Source organism: Solanum verrucosum, unplaced genomic scaffold (genome assembly GCF_900185275.1).
Source record: "Solanum verrucosum unplaced genomic scaffold, falcon-dt-bn FXZP01000252.1, whole genome shotgun sequence".
Taxonomy (NCBI): Eukaryota; Viridiplantae; Streptophyta; class Magnoliopsida; order Solanales; family Solanaceae; genus Solanum; species Solanum verrucosum.
The window spans coordinates 1,844,605-1,867,533 of NW_026019988.1; the positions used below are offsets into that span (position 1 = coordinate 1,844,605).

The 22,929-nt window shown below is 36.4% G+C and overlaps 1 protein-coding gene across 2 annotated transcripts; it reads right to left on the reverse strand.

The window, feature by feature from the left end:
- Positions 1-415: 415 nt before the first annotated feature.
- LOC125818810 (DNA-directed RNA polymerases IV and V subunit 4-like) lies at positions 416-15,020 on the reverse strand. Of its 2 annotated transcripts, none has more exons than XM_049498327.1 (11): positions 14,913-15,020; positions 14,558-14,636; positions 12,696-12,764; positions 12,486-12,545; positions 12,236-12,334; positions 2,241-2,352; positions 2,024-2,101; positions 1,885-1,918; positions 1,735-1,803; positions 994-1,092; positions 416-878 (listed from the first exon to the last, which is right to left on the reverse strand). In XM_049498327.1, exons 2-10 carry the CDS (start codon positions 14,622-14,624, stop codon positions 1,018-1,020), a joined length of 663 nt encoding a protein of 220 aa, XP_049354284.1. In that variant the 5' UTR covers positions 14,625-14,636; positions 14,913-15,020; the 3' UTR covers positions 416-878; positions 994-1,017. The 2 variants fall into 2 exon arrangements, with proteins under 2 accessions (XP_049354284.1, XP_049354283.1); XM_049498326.1 differs by having other exon boundaries at positions 1,885-1,945; positions 14,913-15,009.
- Positions 15,021-22,929: the final 7,909 nt, after the last annotated feature.

Here is a 22,929-nt window from a genome sequence, read left to right on the forward strand (position 1 = left end):
CATATGAAGTTTTCCATCCCAAGGGTAAGTAGATTATTTTTTTCCTTCGGATTTTAGAACTAACTATTCGGAGTAATATCTATCAATCATACCATACTTGGAGAAAAATTTATCTTTTCTATGTGAAAACTCCATATTTGTTGAGGGCATATGTAGCACCATTGGATGTAGGAGCATCAACTCCGTTCTCGTGGCCTTTTGAGGAGCGGCAGAAACTGGTGGAATTCTATGGACAATATTCTTATTATTATTAGCTGGTTGGGTTGTTAGTTTGTTACACATTATTTATTCAAATTTTAAAGTCAGATGTGACATTTTATCCAACAAAATTATCTTCAATCAACAATATGATAATTTTGTCAAACTAAAATAACTGAGAAAATTGGACAGAAACATAAACTAAGACAAAAACTGATTTTGTAACAATGAAGGGCCGAAACTCTTTCAATCTTCTGACTGAAAGCTTTTGCATTAGCACAAGAATAAGGCTACATTCAAGTTTTTGTTACCATTTTTCTGCATAATCTAAGAACTACGAAACTCGCTAAATATTTGACTTCAACTCAGCTACTAGAACATATTAATTTGAGATCATAATAGAAACCGACAAACTTCAAATTCTGGATCCGCCTCTGGCTGGGTTGCGAACATAGGAACACCTACTATTTTTTTTTTGTTTCTTGGTAGGACAATCAGAGGGCATCTTCCTTTTGGGAATCAGCCAGCTAACAGGTTGACACTGAAGCACTGAAAATCCTAGCTAATAACTAGACGAAAGAAAGACAGAAGACAGAAGAAGAAAGACGACGACAGTTGCTGGCTGCTCAACTGTTGGGCATGGCCTTCAGTAACACATGCAGAACCCTCTGGACGAGTACCTGCATTTAGCATAAATGACAGCTGTAAGTGAATTGTCTTGGAATAAAATCATCTTCGTGCAGTTGGAAGTCTTGTTTGAATGATATAAGATCAAAACTAGAATAATGACATTACCATAGAATGCTCCTCTTGAGCCATTTATGCTGCCTTTCTAAGTTTGGCTAGTTCAGCCAAGACATTCTCGAGGGGAACTCTCAGCTTGCTCTTTTTATTCTGCAATTTTTTGCAGCAGCGACAGACCACATTTTAATACAATGCTAAATACACAAATTAATTAAAGTGATATAGATAGAGCACAACATTCATACAGTACTTGCCAAGAACCTCAAAAGAGATGGCAATTAATGCTGTCCAACACCTAAGAAATGGCAGTGAAACCAATGACGCAACCATTCTACACAAGCTCGACACTGGAAACAGATTTGAAAACAAAAGCAATAATTCCTTTTCCTCTTCTTCTTTTTGTTGCGTGGGGTTGTGGATAAGTTAAACTAACAGCAGTAGTCGTTCCACTAATATATTAGCTCTTTGTGCAGAAATGAGCATATACCATCTTCATCATCGAAGGAAACAATTTAAGAAACAAATCTAGCTTCCTCCCATCTTTTGTTAGTATGAACATAGAAGGTTATTTCAAAAATTTATTATAGCTTTTATGGTCCTGTCTAGTCAAACTTAAAATTCACTTAATAGCAGCAGTTGGAAGCAACCTCAATACCCAAATGTATTCATTATTATCTGTCAAATCTGAAAATTTGGGAGGATGGACTCTTGATATGCCAGATTGGCACTGGCAAAGCTTTGTGTAGCATGTCATTAGAACAAAATCAATATCCAGAATAGTACAGTCCATACCTTAAATGAGGGAACAAGAGCAAACACTTCATCAACAGATTCCAAGGGAAAGTTGGCAATCATGCAAAGCTGCATCCATACAACAATGAAATATGAAAACATTGCCTCACATGTAAAAGATCAAAGTATAAACAGGTCGAAATTCAATACCTCCCCATCAGAAACGCCGTGCTGTTTTAGAGGCCTGATCTGAGTTAAGTGAAAACCAGCACTAGAAAATTTTCAAGAGACAATTATAACAAGCCATACAAAAGTTCTCTTTTTTTTAATAATAAAAGGTCAAGGATACTCGAGTATTTGTTTAACAGCCTGGGGATTATCATAAAGCCTGTTCCTTTGAGCATATGCCAATCCCCTGTCAAATGAACTGGTAGCAAACAAAGTCAAACCCAAGACAACTTAACTCTCATCACTTGTCTTCCACAAGAAGGAAGCAACAGAGACGAGAAAAGTGGATATATTCATGACAAGAAAATTGTTAGAAAGTCAAGCATGCACTCCCTTACACAGGTAGTTTTATAGCTGGATCATCAGACAATACCACCATGTTCTCTTGGATTCCTTGCAAAATATCAGCAGCTTCACAATCCATCAGGCATGTTGTATTGGCTGGAAGTTCTGAATATAAATCAAGAAATTCTTAGAATGAAAATTAGAACAGAATTGACACTAAGTAGTCTACTTATATTGTAAGGCATTTACTACTTGATTTACCAACAGCAAGAGACAGATGATCATCAAATGCCTCAGAGACATTTGATTTTCCCACATCAGCATGATCGCCTGATTTGCCCACATCAGCATGATCGCGTTGACGATCGACTGATTTCAATTCACGATATTTATCAATTACTTCTTCTATACTAGTGGAGCCATAGGAATATGGTTTTCCACTAGGTGAAATGAGCAGAACAGCAACATCTGCCCCGGTCAGAGTTGAAAGCTCACCCGCTTTCTCGAACAAGGTTTTTTTCCTTCTCGAGAAAGTAGCAGCGCGTGCTTCCTCTGCTTCCATCAGTTTCATTTCAATCTTTTGCTTACCCTTGCTGGTCCTCTTTTCCATTGCAAAAAAAAGAAGATGTTTTGGCTGAATAAGCCTGAGGAATTTTGAGAGGAACGGTTGAGTAATTTATAGTAGGTGCACGAGTCTTTTTTTCACGTGTATTGTCACATTAATGTAATGTTCTCACATTATGAGTCTATGTCACGTGTACGTCACATTTACTTAATGTTCTCACATTTGAGTCTGTGTCATGTGCACTCTAACGTGGATTGTCACGTTTATTTAATGTTTTCACATTATGACTCTATGTGTCACGTGTATTGTCAGATTTTAGTATTTTCATATAATGTGAATTGTTAGGATCTTTTTGAAAGGATTATTTAATAAAAATTCAGCTTGTTAAAGGGAGGCTGAAACCTTTTACTTCAATGGAAGAGAGAACTCCAATCTCTTCAACTCTTTAAAGGAAGACTGAAACCTTAGAGTTCAATGGAAAATGACAATGCTTTTAATTAGTTTACATATATAAAGTTAACTCGGAAGGGAAGCCTTTAAGCAGTGTAAAGTTATTTAAGTGTGACCTATAGGTCACGGGTTTGAGCCATAGAAGCAAGCACTAATGCTTGCATCAGGGTAGCATGCTTACACCACACCCCTTGGGGGTGCAGTCCTTCCCCGAACCCTGCTAACACGAAATGTTTTGTGCATCAGACTACCTTTTTTTTTTATTCTTTACTATGATTGAAAAGGAAATATGTCAAATAGCTAGTTTTATTTTTCATTTACACATATTTTCTCCTAATATGATTCAAGAAAAAGATCCCGACAACTCCAGCTCAATAAAACCTCAGAAGATGATTCTACACCTCTAATTAGAAACATTTTTTGTTACTTTTTAACTTTTTTTTGAGAAAAGGGTAACTGTGTATTCACAAAAGATGATGATCATAGGTCACTTACAATCTCATCAGAGCATAACAAAACCTACTCCTAGGGAGATTACAAATTGTCTATGAAATCAACAAAAAGTTCTATATCCCCCCTCATATCCTGTTTACACCAAAAATATAAAAGACTAAGGTTATTCATCCTTATTTTCTCAATATTGTTACTCTTACCCTCAAAACATCTAGCATTCCTTTCTTTCCATAAAGTCCACCAAATGCAAGCTGGTATTAACTCCCACCAGTCTTCAGTAGAGCGTCTTCTTCCAGCTCTCTAGCATACCTTTGGTGGTCTGTGGAATTACCCAACATACACCAAGGATGCAAAAAAACATGTTCCATAGATTGGTAGCTACCGCAGTGGAGGAACAGGTGTCTATTGACTTAAGCATCTTGATCACACATAAAACATCTTGAACAAATTTGTCTTCCTTTTTTCTGAAGCACTTCCATGTGTTAGACATGCCCTTCTACACACCAACCAAGCAAAACATGATACCTTTAGAGGTACTTTTATCTTCCAAATTAATTTCCAAGGCCAGATTCTGATTCTACTTGGACCAGCATTGCTACTCCAGTAGCAAGACTTCACTGTGAACACTCCTTTCCTCTGTAATTTCCATATAGGCTTGTCAGGTTCATTGGAGGTGCCTGGGAAGGTATTTAGGATCTATTTAGGATCTGAAATAGAGCAGTGATTCTCCCTATTTTCCAATCATTGAGGGCTCTTCTAAACAAGAAATTCCATCCCTGAGGACTCCACATCTGAGAAACTGTGTCCTGCCATTTCCCACCTTAAGTGAGATGTTATCCTTGAACTGTGGCCATAGTCTTCTAATGGTCTTCCAAACACTACACCCAAAAGTTCCCAGAACCTCCTCAGTAGACCAATGACTCTATGACTCTGTAGTCCATACTTGGCAATGATGACTCTCTTCCATAGTGCTATCTCTTCAGTGCAGAACCTCCATAACCATTTCTGTAGAAGGCAGGAGTTCTGGAGGCTTAGCTTTTTTATATCCAGTCCCCATGCTTCCTATTAGCTTAATTAAGGTTACTGAATTAATTACTTCCCTTTTTTGACATCATCTTTTATCACTTCTCGTGTTATTTTCAAGATCTCTTGTGGTGTACAATAGGACGATCAAGGATATGTGCGATGAATCTAAAGACCCGGATAAGGACAATCGGAGGAGACTCGGAGCACTTCCAATTGTGATGGGGCTGCACCATGATCAACTCTTAGCCAATTTTTATTTGCCTTGGTGATAGATTAATCAACACAAATAATCCAAGGTGAGGTTTCATGGTATATGTTATTGACATCGTTCTGCTTGATGAGAACCGCGATGGAATAAATGCTAAACTGGAGGTTTGGAGTCGGACCCGGGAGTCTAACGGGTTCAGGTTGAGTAGAACTAAGACAAAATACATGGAATGCAAGTTCAGTGACGTAACGCCTAAGGCTGGCATGGAAGTGAGGCATCATGCACAAACCATCCAAAAGAAACGAAGTTTCAAGTATCTTGGGTCTATTATCCAAGAAACGGGGAGATTGATGATGATGCACACATCATATTGGTGCATGGTAAATGAAATAGAGGCTCACATCTAGAGTATTGTGTGATGAAAATGTGCCATCAAAATTTAAAAGCAAGTTTTACAGAGTGGTAGTTAGACCAACTATGTTGTATGTGCAGAGTGTTGGTCAGTCAAGAACTCTCACGTTCAGCAGATGAAAGTTGAGGAAGTGAGGATGTTGTGGTGGATGTGTGGGCATACTAGGAGAAATGAGATTAGCAATGAAGATGTCTAAGACAAGGTAGGAGTGGCCGCGATGGAGGACAAGTTATAGGAAACGAGGCTAAGATGGTTGGAGCATGTGAGGAGGAGATGCACAAATACCCCCGTGGAGATGTGAGAGGTGTGCTAAGGGTGGTTTTAGAGGAGGTAGTGGTAGGCTGAAAAAGTATTTGAAAAAGGTAGCTAGACAGGGTATGACAAAGTTGTAGTTTACCATGGACATCACCATAGATAAGAGGAGAAAATAGCCAAATGCCCCCTCAACCTATAACCGGATTCTCAACAACACACTTATATTTTACGGGGGTCCTATTACCCCTTGAACTATTTTAAAGCGATATAAATGTACCCTTAAGTGCTGACATGGCATAGAGAATGTGCTCACTCTCTTGAAGGCGTGTGAGAGTCGAAAAAACTGATAAAAAGATATTTTAAAAAGGGAAAAGGGACAAATATGTCCCCGAACTATCGTAAATGGTATGTATTATATCCTTCGTTATACTTTTAGGATGTTAGTACCCTTACCGTCCAAATTTTGGTGCATATATACCCTTTATACTAACGGTGATACACGTGTCTTAATCCTATCAGCCGACCCGATATTTAATAAATTTCTACCCAAAAAAAAAACCCACCTAAGTAATTGAAAATTCACCCAAATAAAAAATACCCACATCCAAACAAAACAAAATCAGTGAAAGTTGTCAAAATTTGACGTTTTCCCCTAAACTAATCTCGACAATCTCTGTAATTTTTTATCAACTTCATCAGCCATTTCTTCTTTCCCAATCTCTTAAACCCTGTTCTTAAAACCTTAGCTACATATTCATTAATCTCAACTCTAGAACCCCATCCATTCTTTTTCATCAATTCATAAACCCTAACAGTAGATTCCACATGTTCACCTTCAACCAACACCCTCACCAACCTTACCAACGACATATCATCACATTCAATCATCCCTACATTCTCTAAATTACAAATCAATTCATCGATATGTTCAACAAAATCCTTCGGGTCAAAGCTAAGACCATATCAGCATAAAGCCCCAAATCAAGGACATCACATTCCGATTGAACAGTTGGTCATACTTTGAGGGCCAAATCGCAAAGGTCTTGTCATTGAAGTTCTTTGTAGGCTGTAATTAGATCTGATGAGACGATTTAAGGTTTTCGAGTCTCGAGCTTCAATTTGGAAAGGGTGAGTTCTTTGAGCTTGTTTTAGAGCTTGAATCACTTGCATTGCTTCGACGTTTAATATTCGACCTTCGACTACAGGGGAATTTCACTTGACAATGAGGATGATTTGGGGATGAAGATTGGGGAAAGGATGTTACTAAACAAGTCTCTTAATTTGAAATTAAGTGAATTAATTGGGGGTTTGGGGTTATATTAATTTGGGTGGATTTTTTAAATAATTCGGGTTGGTTTTTTCAAATTTTGGACAGAAATTTAACAAAGAATGAATGGACGGTTAATATTGAGACACGTGTACCACTGTTAGTATAAAGGGTATATATGCACCAAAATTTGGATGGTAAGGGCACTAACATCCTAAAAGTATAACGAAGGATATTCACATACCATTTACGATAATTTGGGGGTATTTGTCATTTTTCCCTTTTAAAAATGGAAAAGGGTCAAAACTACCCTTCAACTATTCGAAATAGACCAAATATACCCTTCAACTATATTTTGGCTCAAAACTACCCTTTCCATCTTACTATTAGATCACTTTTACCCTTCCTTTTAATGGAATAAGATGTGGCATTAATAGAATAAGATGTGGCATCCAATGTGTAAATTATAATGCCACATAGACGTCCACCTAAGCATATCTACCCCACCCATTAAAAGGCCCAGGAGATTGAACACCGATGTCAAAATCGTTCATTATTGTCCGTAGTTGCCTGGAGAAGGCACAAAGTTGCCAGAATCAAGCAAATTACCGACGTCATCTAACAACATTGACACAGATAACACAACAATCCACCGATTTCTATAAACCTTTGTATTATTAAATACAATAGTTAAAACGCGTCAATGAAATTTAACAGAAGTCAAATAGTGAGATGATTGTCCACGTAAATGTTAGGTTGCTTGATTTTAACAAATTCAATTGAATTCTGTGTCGAAGAAATCAATACTTGTCCAGTAGAGCTCTTGAAGAAGAAGAGACATTTATGGTATAGAGCTGGGCATCTCAGGAGTCAACACCATTGACATTGGACAAAAGGTTGACCCAAGTGAGAGGGGTTTTGACAGTGTGGTCACAAAGGAGAGGAAGGGTGTGACGAGTATGGGCGAATCTTGACGGAGAAAATGAAGTCTGATGGGGCCAAAATAGTGCCGAAGAAACTGTTTGTGGAGTGGATGGTGGAAGCGAAGGGGGAAGGTTGGATCTTCTAATGGGTGGGGGTGGGTGTGCGTAGGTGGATCCATGTGGCATTATCATTTACACATTGGATGCCACATCTTATTCCGTTAAAAGGAAGGGTAGAAGTGATCCAATAGTAAGGACGGGAAGGGTAGTTTTGAGCCAAAATATAGTTGAAGGTATATTTGGTCTATTTCAAATAGTTGAAGGGTAATTTTGGCCCTTTTCCGTTTTAAAAATACTTCCTGACTTCTTTTTTAAATATTTTTTTTTTACTTTTGTGTTTTATTGGATTTTCTCAACCTTTTTGGTTTCTTTTTCCATTTTTTTTTCCACCTCTTTGTCTCATCACTCAAAAAAAACCACCCCACCCGTGCATTTCCTCCATCACCATTGTTGAACCACCACTACCATAACAGCCCATCTCTTCATCCATCTTCCAATACTCTCATAATTTGTCTCACTAGTACTCACAAGTATTAACATTGTAAATCACCATCAAAATCACCAAATAAGCATCAAAACTATTACTTATGTAGTGAAAAAAAATTAATCGTCACTAATCTCCTTACTCTAATAAAATTCATCAACCTTTAGATCTTATCTCTAGTCTCTATTATTGTTTGATGAAGATTCAAACTACACTCAATAAGAATTTTATGAACATGAGCAGCAACCACCAATCAATTATGCTCAACCCCGATAATCCAATGATTTCCTCAAGTGTAGAAGGCATAAATCCTTCACTATTTAAAGGAATCAAAAGGGCGTAGTCATACCCAAGTCCAAGACGATCAGAGAGAACTTCGAACTTGAATCGGTGCCAAGATTGCGAAATTTGGGTGGGAGGGGTGAAGGTGGTGATCTTGGTTAATAAAATTGTTGTGGTGGTGGTAGTGGTACTGCTGATAAATATTGTTGATTTCTTTTACCCGAAAGAGGGATGATAAGTGTTGATATGGGTCTTGGATTGAGATCTGACTTGTGGGTAATGGTAGGTGAGGGTGGGGGTGGGGTGACAAGGGAAGAATGGGGTGGAGAGAGAGAGAGGTTTAGGGAGTTCACAGTGAAAAAAATTAAAACGTGTCTCAACACTGTGGAGAAGTGAAGAGTAAAGATGATGTTGACGATGAAAAAGAAGAATAACAATTACCTTCTTATATATATGATTGTTGGTAGCGCGTGTGCACACTACATGTGAAGAATGTGGTTGTGTAGTTTTAGGGTGGTATATATTTCGTTTTAAAATAGTCCAAAGGGGTAATAGAACTCCCATGAAATATAAGCGTGTAGTTGAAAATTCGGTTATGGGTTGAGGGGGCATTTGGCTATTTTCTCTAGATAGGAGGTTGTGGATGACACAAATTAGGGTAGAAAGTTGATAGGTAGTGAAGCGTTTTCTTGCTTAACCTTCCATACTGGTAGATGTAGTATTTCCCAATAATTTCTTGTCTTTTTTGTGTTACTATCAACTGCCTCTTGTACTTCAATTATCACACTATTTTGTTGCAGCTACTATTCTTTTTTAAGAATGCTTTGTCATGCTTTTTTTTGATGAAGAAGAATGCTTTGTCATGCTTTCTATAGTCTTTTGTCATGATGTCCTTCACTTCCGCTATTTCTTTTTCGGTATGTTTTGATTTGCTATTCCTTGAGTTGAGATCTATTGGAAACAATCCATGTACTCCTAAGGTGGGTAAGGTTTGGTACAATCTACCCTCCCTAGACCCCATTTTGTGGGATTACATGGGGTGTATTGTTGTCGTGTTATTTGCAAGATTTCCTTTAAGTAATATCGACAAATGTATGCCTAGTAACACTAAATTCATAGTGCATACATTACAACTCACAGATTATTGTGCTCCTTAATACACTTTAGACCAATAATTAAATTAGTCCATACAAAAATACAGATGCCTTTCATATATTCCTTCTGAAATACACAAGGTATTGTTAACACCTGATCCATTTCAATACTAACCCTTAGATTGGTAAAGGTGGGTGGCTTAACCAATTCTTAGTTCTTATTTCTACTATCTTGCTAAAACACCATAATGATCAATCCTAACTTTCAATTAAATCATGAAGATAAATGCAATGATTTTTATCATTACTTGAGGCGATTGTATTCGAAATATCCTCTCTATCTTCAGAAGGTAGGGGTAAGGTTGCGTATACACCACCCTCGTCAGATCCCCACTTTGTGGGATTAAACTCTGTATGATGTAGTTGTAATAGACGAAGATGACAGAACTAGCAAAGCAACACCAGTCCTAGACTAAGGTCAAAATCTGAATTTCATGTAAATAAGAATCTCAATATCAAGATAAGTATGAAAAGGAAAGTTTTTGGAGGACAAAAGAAGTAAACACTACATATGGCACAAGTTTGTGGAGATCAACAGGAACCGTGGCATGCACTCTTTGCAAGAACTAGTTTTAATGTGAAAGATGGCAAGAGGATCTTGTTCTATCTCGGCTAGAGAATGGAAGTCTTAAGCAACTGTTCCCTGACATATATACAGCAACATGATTCTACTTTATAGGAAGTGTGGTCAAATCAAGGTTGGAACTTGACCTATAAAAGATTGATGCAAGACTGGGAGATGGAAAGATTGGCCAACTTTTATGGCACTCTAGACCAGTGCAAGGGGCTACAGGAAGGAGAAGACACTCTAAGATAGAAATGTCACAGAAAGGGCAGGAATCAGATGGGTTCTCAGATCAGATTTCTACCTTGGAAGCTTATTTGGAAAGTAAAAACTTCATACAAAGTAGCTATTTTCACTTGGTTGGTTGTGAAAGAAGTTGATTTAATTCAGGAGAATCTACAAAAGAAGGGCAAACATATGTGTTCGATGCTCCAGATGTTATTTTTGTGAGCATAATGCAGAGACCATTAACCATCTGTTTCTTCATTGTAAAGTGGTTAACCAGCTTTGGAATCTATTTACCAGCTTCAGAGGCATAAGGTGGACGATGCCAGGAAGAACAGGGGAGGCACTAACTAGCTGGAATTTTGTGGACGGTGGTAGCACTAGCAAAGACGGATGGGAATTATCCCAGCAGAAATATTGTGGACCATTTGGAAAGAGAGAAACTCTAGGTGTTTTGAAGGCAATACTAGCTCTATGCAAAAATTAAAAATGAATTGCATTATAAGTTTTTGTTATTGGTGCAGCTCAGAGTATAAAGATGACCCCGTTTTAATAGTAGACATCCTGGGATCCTTATAAGATGAGATAGGATTTAGTGTTAGTCTATTGTTTTTTACTCTTTTGGATGTCGATTCAATGATGTAATTTTGGCTTCCAGCAATCTGTGCTGATGATTTATATAAAATAGTTTGTTACCTTGTCAAAAAAAAAAAGAATTTCAATATACTGTGTGGAGCAGAACTTTCAGGTAAGGTATCAGATAGTTGATTCAAGGTTTATCCTTTACAATAATATCACAGAATATCACAACCCTCATTATAATAGGACTTCTCAAGAAAAAAAAAGTATCAAGTTTTTGGTACAAAGGATTTTCACCAAACCAATTTTAATAAACATTCACATGAAACCTTCGTAATAAAACAAGTTGGGTCTCCTTTCCAAATTTGATTTATTGCTTTTAACTTTGTATAATTATTAACATATAAATCATACATACTTTTGATGTTGATTGGAGGAACATGTTTCAGGGGTGTACTGCTTTTTCATTTTATGGGCATAGCCAAGAGAGGTTATATAGAATTGAAAGAGTAGATCTACTATACCTTTCCTGCATCATATAATATATTGTAACACTCGCTTAAGAAAAGAGAGCAATATTAAGGAATAGGCCAAAAAAGAAAAGAAAAGGTGGCCCGATTTGGGATTAAATGAAGGAGTGTTTAAAAAATTTGAAGGCATAGGAGCAAGAAGAATGTGTCTATTAGAGTAGATAAAAGTCCCACATTGGTTGGGGAATGAACGGATGGTCCCCTTATACGGACTTGGACAATCCTCCCTCATGAGCTAGCTTTTGGGGTTGAATTAGACCCAAATGCCATATCTTTACATAGTGTCCATCCCGTTTGGACTCCCAATCCACGCTCCAGTTGGGCCTCGGCGTGAAAGGGAGTGTTAGAGTGAATAAAAGTCCCACATTTGTTGGGTAATGGATTGGTGGTCTCCTTGTATGGACTTGGACAATCCTCCCCTCATGAGCTAGCTTTCAGGTTTGAGCTAGATCCAGGTGTCATATCTTTATAGTGTATATAGCTCAAAAAATTAGAAAAGGAAGAAAATTATAAATGAAATAACAATTGGCACAAAAAAAATTCGTTAACTGAGAAGTAAATAATATTTTCATGTTCAAGCTGTAAAAGAGAATCAGGAGTGAAAGAAAACCTTGCTCAACTCTCAGCTCCAAGGGATCAGGTGCTTTTGCTTTTTGACTTTTACCAGCACTGCCAGCTTTCTCTCCTTTCCCGGCTTTGCCCAAATCACCTAGGCAATGACAATATGCATATGAGGAAGTGAATAATTCCAGCATGTTCCCATCAATAAGGCCATCAATGAAAGAACATGGCCAAAATCACAAAGAACACCATAATTCACACTTCTATTAATGCATACATGGAGCATATGAAAGTCTAACCTTTGAAAGATGGTATATCAGCTTTTCCATTTGATTTTGTGGAATTGGTATCAAGCGATCCTAATCAAGGGTAGACATCGAGCAGCGCCAGTAACATTCAAGCAGCAGATTTTCAGAAGAATGATTGAATAGCACACATTGAAAACAAAATCTGTGTTTTCCATTTAAAAGGTGAAGTGAAATCCATATAATACCAGTAAACAACCTAACCTTCAGAATCAAACTGAACTTTCCTTCCTCTTTTGGACTTCGCTGAGCTATCATCCTTCCCTTTGGATGCTACAGAAAAGAAGTCAAAGACGTGTGTGCTTCAAAACCAAAGAGGTCAAAGATGCATTGAGAAATTAAAAAATGCAAGGCTTTTCCAAGTCAATGTACCAAGTTAAGTATTAACAGAAGACAGATGTTTCAACTGCACTTTGACTGTTTTACAAAGGAATTAGAACGATTAGTGTAACTAGCATTTTACTTTAATTTGCTAACAAGTTCAAGTGATGACATCTGATTTGTACAGATTTGTCAAATCAGTCTGATGCCACAGTGGCTAACTACAGAGTCCAATACACTGGGAACTTCACTTTTAAAAGGCATCTTAATGAATGGGAAGTTAAACGAGTTGTAGTTTTGCTCAATCTTTGGGAACCTTGCCACAGCCCGTGAAATCTTGCTACCAGACTTATACTCGGTCACACAGCCAACAAAGTTCTAGATTTTGCCCTTGACAACAGATCTGGAAAACAAAAGCACCATATAAAGTAGTCGGCTTCTCTTGTGTATCCAAGTCCAAGAGTGCTTGCCTGACTCATGAAACCTATAAAGAAGGGGTATCTTTCTATGTGGCAGATGTCAACAATTGCAGGGAGGATGCAAAAACTATAAGCCATTTGTACATTCATTGCAAAGTAACAACCCTACTCTGGCACATATTTCCCCAACTTGATAAACATAAAATGAGTTATGCCAAGTAATACCACATAACTGCTACATTGGTGGGACAGCAGCAGAAAAGGAACAAAAAGCACAGTGGTGAAGGACTATCCCAGCATGCATACGGTGGACAGTGTGAGGAAAGATCAGTAGATGGTTTGAAGATAAGGCAAACAATACCCAACAGGTCAAATTTAATTGTATACTTTTGTCCTCTTTTTGGTGTGAGTAGGAGTTGTGACTGATGCAGAGTCAATCCTTAGAGGCTTAGACTCTCTGAATACCTATAAGATTAGAAAGGGATTCCTTCTTTTTGTATTTTTCTCAAACTGTAAATACTTCAGCACTTCCTTAGTGTTGTTTTTATCATACAATTACTTTTCTGCACCCAAGGGTGTGGCCTAGTGGTCAATGAAGTGGTTGAGAACCCTGAGGTATTAGGTACAAAACCCAGTGGATACAAAAAACACTAGATGATTCTTTCCATCTGTCCTAGCTTTGGTGGATAGAGTTACTTGTTGTTGGTGGGAAGTGATAGGTATCTCCTGGAGTTAGTCGAGGTGTGCAAAAGCTAGTCCGAACACCATGGTCATAAAAAATTAAAACAATTACCTTTCTCTCAAAAAGTTTCAGTGAGGACCTTTTAGCGTCCATATCATGTACTATATAAAATCTCTCTACTTAAGTTCACTAAAGGAGTTCAAAAATATAACAAATAAACACACAAAGAAGACGAAGGGAGTTCATCATCTACAATATACATACATAAAATAATTTTATTTTAACCATATATAAACAATGTAACATTTTCACTAAAATCGTTCAAAATATAAAAGGTAAACACATGACGAACCTAGGGTGAGTTCAACATACACTATATATCATATGATAATTTTTAACCATGTATACAAACAACTTAATTTTCCACTAAAAGGGTTCAAAATATGAAAAGTAAACACACAAAGAAGTCAAAAGCAGAGTTCAACATTTACTCTCTATATACATAACAGGGATATTTTCAACCATGTATATAAACAATGTAATTTTCCACTGAAATCCCACGGCCCTACCTAGCTCCGCCCCTGCTGTATAAACCACATAGCTCCAGAATCGAAAAAAAAAAATAGAAAAAGAGAATTGTTTACCAGGGGATTTCAGAGCAGACTTTCCACTTTTCGGCAAAGAAAACCCTTTTCCTCCTTTCTCCGCCATTGTTGCTATTCACTGTTCACCAAAACCATAAATACCCAAAAACACAAAACAACAGTTTACCCTTTTGAAAGTAGTACAACCCCAAGCTGTCAAAATTAACGAAATTCAACAACTAGTAGCATTTATACATGATTTTTCAAGGGATTTCAGATTACCAAACGACATGCAAACTATAAAATTCCAAAAAAAAATAAAAAATTACAGATGAACTGGATGGTGTCCAACTCTATAGTGAAATATCAAAAACAAAAAGAAATTCTATGGAAAATTATTCAAAATTTGAAGTACCTGATGAAAATTTTTAGGACGGAGAAAAAGTTGGAAGCTCAATGGAGAGTGTGAAGAAAGGCACGACAAAATGGAACGAGCTATATATGAGCCCAATTGTAACCAAAAATTTTATTGGGAAATGTGTCAAATTATAGTTTTATTTGCAATTTACGCCTATATACTCGTTAAAAAAATGGTGAATATATATACTCATTAAATAAATAAGAAGTGCATATATTCTAAATATATGTTCATCATCATAAGTTAAACACAAACTTTAGAGTAATTAAAAAATATTGAAATTGATTTGTTATGTTATATTTTATGTACGTATATTAATTACTATATTTTTTTGTAATATATTTTCATCGTTTATTTTTATCTGTTTCATTTAGAATTTGCGCACATTAAACTAGTGTTTTATTTAGAGCCGTCAAAACGGGTTTAGCCCATGGGGCGGCCCAACCCGTTATTGGGGTAGGTTTTCAAGCCCATTTAAAACTAGGGCTTATAAGTCCGATCCATATGAGTCATTGGCCCTTTAGGCTTGATCGGGGTCGGCCCATAGGCCAAAACTTTTTATTTTAAGGTAACTTACAATAATCTCACTAGTATATAATCTAATTACTTAAATACACGCTATGTTGTAATATTATGAATCTTACTAGATTTTGGTACGTCCAGATATATGTATCTCGAAATATATGAACTCAAAATTAGGCAAATTTGTTCTAGATACACTCTATTCAAGTAGATTCACATGTATCTAGGAAACATAGACAAATCTCGCGCCCTCACCTCCCTCCCATCTTGCTTGTCACTCTATTAACTCGCTCGCGTGTCTGGTATGCGAGATACATATTAATTACACAAGATTTTTCGCTAGTGTTATTGAAACAACATCATTGTTTGTCATATTTGATTTGAAAATCTTCTCATTTTCTTGATATCATAGAATTATAAATTTGAAAAGAAAAAAAAGGTCTAGGCCGCCCCAGCCCTTGGCCCTTCTAGGGTTGGGTTGGGTTGAGCAATTTCAGGTCCCACTAAATGTGTAACACCCCAAAAATTTCTAAGATAAGGCCCGAACCATTCTTTAATTACTTGTGAAATTGAATCGGGTGATCCTTAAGTTACTCATATGTGTAAAGGTCATTTATTTGGTGTTCGAATGGATTTGGATATGACTTAAGGTTAGACGAACCCCCTAGCACAATGTTGAGTCAAAATCTTCATTTCCGATCAAGTATTGACATAAGATTCTACTTAGGTCAACTTCAAACGATCATATCTCCCAGCACATAATGAATTAGGTGGCCTATGACCTACTAAATTAAAGGTCTTAATCTTCTTTCCAACGCCACCAAGTTTGCCTCATTTCATGTTTGGAGTAAAATGTTATGACCGTTTTACCAAAGACTGTCAAACTAGAGTTTTCTGATTCTGTGAACGACGACTCCAAACGATGGCCCGTGGTTTAAACGACAACCCATCCTATCAAGTCGTCGATAGAGTGCTCGAGGTCAACTTTTGTGACCCAAATCATATGGACCCAACCGACGGTCTGTGGGTGGACCTATTAGCCATCGTTTGGACCCGTAAATGAACTTTTGAACCTTAAAAACTCAATATAGAATTCAAGGATATGATCTATGGTCCGTGGGTCAAACCATAATCTATAGATGGTCCCGTGGACAGTTTTTGACAGCTTTTTAAGAAGGGTATTCCCACCCTTTCTAAGCCTAACCCACGACTTGTTTTCACCTAATTAAGGTCTAAACAGTGTTACAATGTTATTTTACGTTCTTTAACACTTCAAAGACTTAGAGCAAGAATTCAAAATGAGAAAAGGTAGGATTTTCTATCGTTCTTCGAATTTCATCGATTTCGCCAAGAACTTTATTCTTCCCAGGTATGTAAGGCTATCATAGTGATGGACTGAGTTCCTCATCACGTCCTACAACTACTTTCTATCAGTAAAGAATAATCTAGGGTTACATCCTTAGTTTTGATAATTCTTGAGATGAGTTCTTTGTTGAATTTCGAGTTGTTATTCCTAATGTATTGAGATTCTTGAGTTGATTATCCATGTCAATTTTTCAACATGAACCCTATTATTTAAAGTATTCATTGAGTTATTAATGAGAATCTTTTTAACCGAATAATTATCTTAAATTGATTTTCTCACAATGTAAAAAAGAGTTTTTGAGGAAAGTTTAAAGGGGCATTTTGAGTAGAGCTTAAGGGAATTATTGATTCCCAAATTTATTAATTTTATAGTGAGAAAAGAGAAACTTTGATTTTTAAACAAGTAATGAGTTCAGAGTTAATTCAGAGCAGTTGCCTTTTTTAAGAGGATAGTTGAGTAATTATCTAAAACCAGAGAAAGAGTAGTGTTTTTATACATTGAGAAAAGATAAATATTATTGGGAGTAGTATTAAGCACTGATATGAGGGAGAGTTCAGACAACTCACAACCCCCATAAACCATGTCTTGCCAACATGGGTACAAGATCATACTTTTTAGATGAATCTTTAGCGCCTTCGGGCATAGCTTAGTGCATCTACTTAGTTGAGTTGTTCTACATCCCGGCACGATATAGGAAAGTTCTGGCAGTGTGGACAATATGTTGTATCATCACTTAGCTCATAGTGATGGTTGTCGGTTAGAGAATTTCTCAATAGAGTTAAAGTGTATTTTTATATATCACTTATTATGCTAAAGTTCAGGGAATGAGAAAGTATTTTTGTAAAGTTTTAATGATTTCACTTCCTTATTTCTTTACATTCAGTTAAGCATATATCTACATATATTGCAGCTCTTTCTTTCAATTGTTTGTTATTCAGCTATATTACATACTCGTACATTCAATGTACTGATGTCATTCGACCTGCATCTTTTATGATGCAGATACAAATGTTCAAGATCATCAACAAGCGTTTCGTTGAGATCATTTTGCGCTTCAGACAGTTTTGGTGAACCTCTTTGCTTTTCGGAGGATTTCACAATTTACTTTCATGTTATTGTTGAGTTGTCGTGGGTCTTGTCCTGAATTCTATCGTTCACGACCCGAGCCTACACCCTGGATGTGGTCGGCACTCGAGAACCATTGTTGGTCCCCAAGCGAACCCTCATCCTGGCTAGCTACAAGCGGAAGACTAACTCAAGCATACAAAAGCTTAAAACTGAATTAAATTCAATAAACTAGCATACTCAACCTTTTTAAAAGTCTGTACAATACTCAAAATAGAAGTAAATACAGAAACTCTCAATTTTGTCTATCTATGAAGCCTCTACTATTACAGAAGGATATCGGGACAAGACCCACGACATCTCAAAACTACTAATTGTAAGATAAAGGTGAAGTCCTCCGGAATATAAGATGGCTCACCAAAGCTGACTGGAATATCACATGACCTCAACGAAACGCCTGTTGATGATCCTGAATACCTGTATTTGTATCATGAAATAATGCAGGCCAAATGGCTTAGTACATGAAATGTACGAGCATATAAGGGAAATTCTAAAGCATAAACATAAGCTTGAACTGATGGAAAAGAAATATACTTACCTCTTCTCAACTTAACTCAACCCAACTCAATGAAACATAGTTCAACTCAACTCAGAGAAAATAGGGCTCAACTCAATAGTAAGATACTCAACTCAGTGAAACATAGTTCAACTCAACTTAGAGAAATAAGGCTCAACTCAACAATAAGGTACTCAATTCTGACTCAAGATACTCAACTCAAACTCTAGATACTAAGTAGCAATAAAATATGCAATATCTAGAAAGTTTTAAAACAATAGGAAATAACGCAGTTGTATGCAAAAATACAATAATAGCTCAATTGTATGAAAATACAACAATTACTCTCTTTGTATATAAAAATACAAAGTAACTTTGTGGGAGATTCTCTAACCGATAACCATCATTATGAGCTATGTGATGATATATCGTCTAGCCTACGCTTCCATAATTGTCCTATATTTTGCCAGGGTATAGAACCTACTACTAAGTGGATTCACTAGTCTATGCTAAAAGCATTAAGGAATCATCTAAAAAGTATTACCCTTTCTACCCACGTTGGCTACATGGTTTATGGGGGCTATGAGTTGTATGAACTCTCTTCCATATAGGTGCTCAATACTACTCCAAAATATACTAGCTCATATGTTCTAAAAACATAACTCTTTATGTGGTTTGAGATTATTACTCAAAAATCTTTCTCTTAAAAGAGGTGGTACTCAGAACTGCTCATGAAAACTCTTTTGGAAAACGGTGTTTCCTCTTTTCTTAAATGTAAAAATATTTACTCTTGCGAATACTTAGTTCCCATATATAATTTTAAATAAAATGAACTCAACTCTACTCTTCCTCAAACTCATATGCTCAAGTTTTAAAAAGGTTTGCAAAAAGACTTCTCAAAATAGGGTTCATGCAGAATTATAGGCATGAACTACTCAACTCAAGGACCTTCATGGGTAACATGTAGTAGTCCCACGACTAGGAATATAATCTCAAAATTATTAGTAACTCAATACTCAAGACTTAGAACTTGAAGATACTACTCATCTCAAAGATACTCAATTTATGGAGTTCATGAGGAATTTATGGGCATGAACGACTCGACTCAAGGGTCTACATAACAATATGGAACTCATGTATACGACTCTTCTCATTCTCATACTTACTTCCTCAAAACTTAGCTCAAATCAATAATTGATCTCTAAGGATTCACAATTGAACTTGAAGACTTTCTGAACTCTACTCTTAACTCTTTCTTGAATTTGAATTATGAATTCAAGAGTTATGATTCATGATATGAAGGATCTCGATGATAGTGTAGACTCATGAATACATTCTCCTCACTCTCATGCTCACTTACTTGAGTCTTGAAACAAGTTATTAGAAATTGTAGAAGACTCCTCAAAAGACTCAAAGGGACTTTCTCAAAAGACTCGAATGAACTCTCAAAACTTGACTCTTAACTCTACTTTGAATTTGAATTATGAACTCAAGGTTATGATTCATATTATGAATGATTTATCGATGTTTATAAGTATTTTAGAGTGTTTAGAATCAATAGGGATTGAAGGAACCCTTTTAAAGAACTCAAATCGATAGTTGATCTCGAAGGATTCACAATTTAACTCAAAGATTTTCTTGAACCCTACTCTTAACTCTTCCTAAAATTTGAATTATGAATTCAAGGATCGTGACTTGATATATAGGATTTCTTGATATTGAATGTAGGTTGGATAGTAAAAATCACTAAGAGAACGAAGACATGTTTTGAAAGATCGAATACGGAACGAATAATGGAGGCGAAAAGGACCTGACGTCCCTGGCGCACCGCGCCAGTCCTCAGTTGACTGAGGTTGGTCTGGGGCGCACTGCAGGTGCAGGGCACCATCCCCTCATGCGCAACAGGGGCGCGCTGCCCCATTGTCACGTTCCAGACGAATTCGACGAACTTTTCTTCAATTTTTCCAGCCCTACCTCGTCTAAACTCGAATGATTTCCTCCAAACTATTTTGGATCCTTAAACCTAACCTAATTACAACAAATTCTACACCAAAAACCCACCAAGAACAACACTCATTCGCAACTCTCACCTCAAGAACTTCATTATCAAAAACAAAGCACAAAACTTCAAGAACTCAACAAGATTATCAATATACTCAATCTCATAGATGAAATTCGTAAAATAAACTCATGATTGGCGTATGGGCGAACAACCCAACACTATGAAAGTTTACACCTCTTAGGATAAAATCATTGGCGAAATCCTTCGAAGAATCGCAAGAATCTTGACGAACGCCTTGAACCTTCCCTCTTTTCTCCTCTTCTCTTCTTTTCTTTTGTTGAACTCCTCTAAAAACTCTAAGCGTATTTTAGGAATAACTAAAACTGATTCCAATCAGTTTAGACTCCTAAAACCTTACCAAAAATGTTTAAATCCAATTGGATTAGGAAAAGACCAAAATACCCCTCATATTTTCGGGTAACTTTCCTTAATTGGACAGCCTAACTTCAAACAAGCATATCTCCCTCATACAAGCTCGAAAATTAGCAAACTCGGCGGCGTTCGAAAGAGGATTACAAGAACTTTAATTTGATATCGTATGGGTCTCCTAACTCATCATGTGATGAAAGTTATAGTCATTTGAAGTTGACCCAAAACTTAAAAAAAACTTAGGAATGACTTGAATGAACTCTCTTCTAAAACCCTAAGTGTATTTGGATTTATGAAAACTGAACAAAATCATATTTGTCCCCAAAATATTACTAAAATTCATTTTAAGCTGATTGGGCAAGGAAAAGACCAAAATACCCTTTATATTTTCGGTTAACTTTCCTTATTTGGATTGCCCCACTTCAAATGGGCATATCTCTTTCATACGAGCTCAAAAATTAGCAAACTTGGTGGAGTTAGAAAGAGGACCCATAGATCTTTCATTTGATATCTTATGGGTCTCCTAACTCATCATGTGCTAAAAGATATGGTCATTTGAAATTGACCCCAAACTTAAAATAACCTAGGAATGACTTGAAGGAATTCTCTTTAGTTCTTTTTGGAACTCAAGGTGCTACATCTAGCGTCTCTAAAACTTAAGAAAAATTTAAATTCCTCTGTAAAATCTTACTCACTAGTCACTACGAAGAATGATTTGAGTCTTAACTCAAAAAAATTCTGGGTTTTACACTATCCTAGTTTTAGAGGCTTCATAGATAATTAGAGTTGATGAGTCTCTCAGTATTTCCCTTTTGTTTGAGACGTTTTGAGATTGTTTTGCAAAGTAATATTATTATTGCACTTAAGTATTTTCAGACAGTTGAGTTAAGTATTTACTTGAGTTTGGATGTTATAAATTCTATTTTTAAAGCTTCTTTATTCTTGAGTAAGTCTTCCACTAAACAGTCAGTCAGGTCAAGGGTTCGCTTGAGGATCAGAAATGATTCTCGAGTGTCGGCCACGTCCAAGGTGTGCTGGTCCGCCCTAACCCTTCAAATTCCTTGGCCCGTGAGGCTTGGGCAAGATGGTGCTGGCCGGCCCTTTTGACAGCTCTAGTTGTATCACAAATTTTTAAATATTTTTGACAAGTCATTTCTGGGTGCAGTTTGACCATGTGTTTGGTTATAGATTTTAGGAGAAATATTCAATTTTAAAAAAATACTATGACTTATACTCGTAAATTCTAAAAATTATTTAAAATACTCATAAATTGTATTATCGTTTTATAATTAACACATTTCGTGAAAAATCATGACAAAGAACACAATTAATATGAATATGAAAAAAAAAGGAATGAAACAAAAGAAAAATATCATTGATTTATATATGAAAAACTACTATTACTACTTGTATAATTGGAAGAGACTCCGGAGAGCAGGCTCATAATTTTTTTTGTAAAATATGTAGATAATTGTATAAATTTTGTACAACAAACTAGGACTAAAATTTAGTCCAAAATTATGAATGATGGGTGTTTTAAAAAAATGTGGGATAATTTTAAAATTTCCAAATATTAAGGACCCGTTTGGCCATGGATTTCTCAAGTAATATTTGGGGGGAAATTTGGCAAATAGTGTTTGTCCATACAATTTGTCATTATTTGGCAAATATTTTTGGCAAGTATCCCAAATTTCCAAATACTAGTTTTTTCTAGTATTTGGGCCAAATCTCATTATTTGAAATCTTTTAAAAATTGAAGTTTTACACAAAACTTTTATCTTTTACAAAAACACCCTCTATAGTAGTTGTTTGCGTTGCATTACATAATTTTTTACGCGACACCAAAGTAGTGATGAAATATTCAATGAATATATATGAAAGTGATGATATAATTGTTGATGAAAATGATGAACAATCGGCTTAGGGTAACAAAGTCATGGGCTTTGTCTACTTCACGATGTATGGAATGATGTTTGTTGCACTCACTCCAAACTACCACATTGCTCAAGTGTCATGGACACTACTTGTTATTTGTTACAACAAAGATTCAATTGACTTGTAATACAAACTTGTG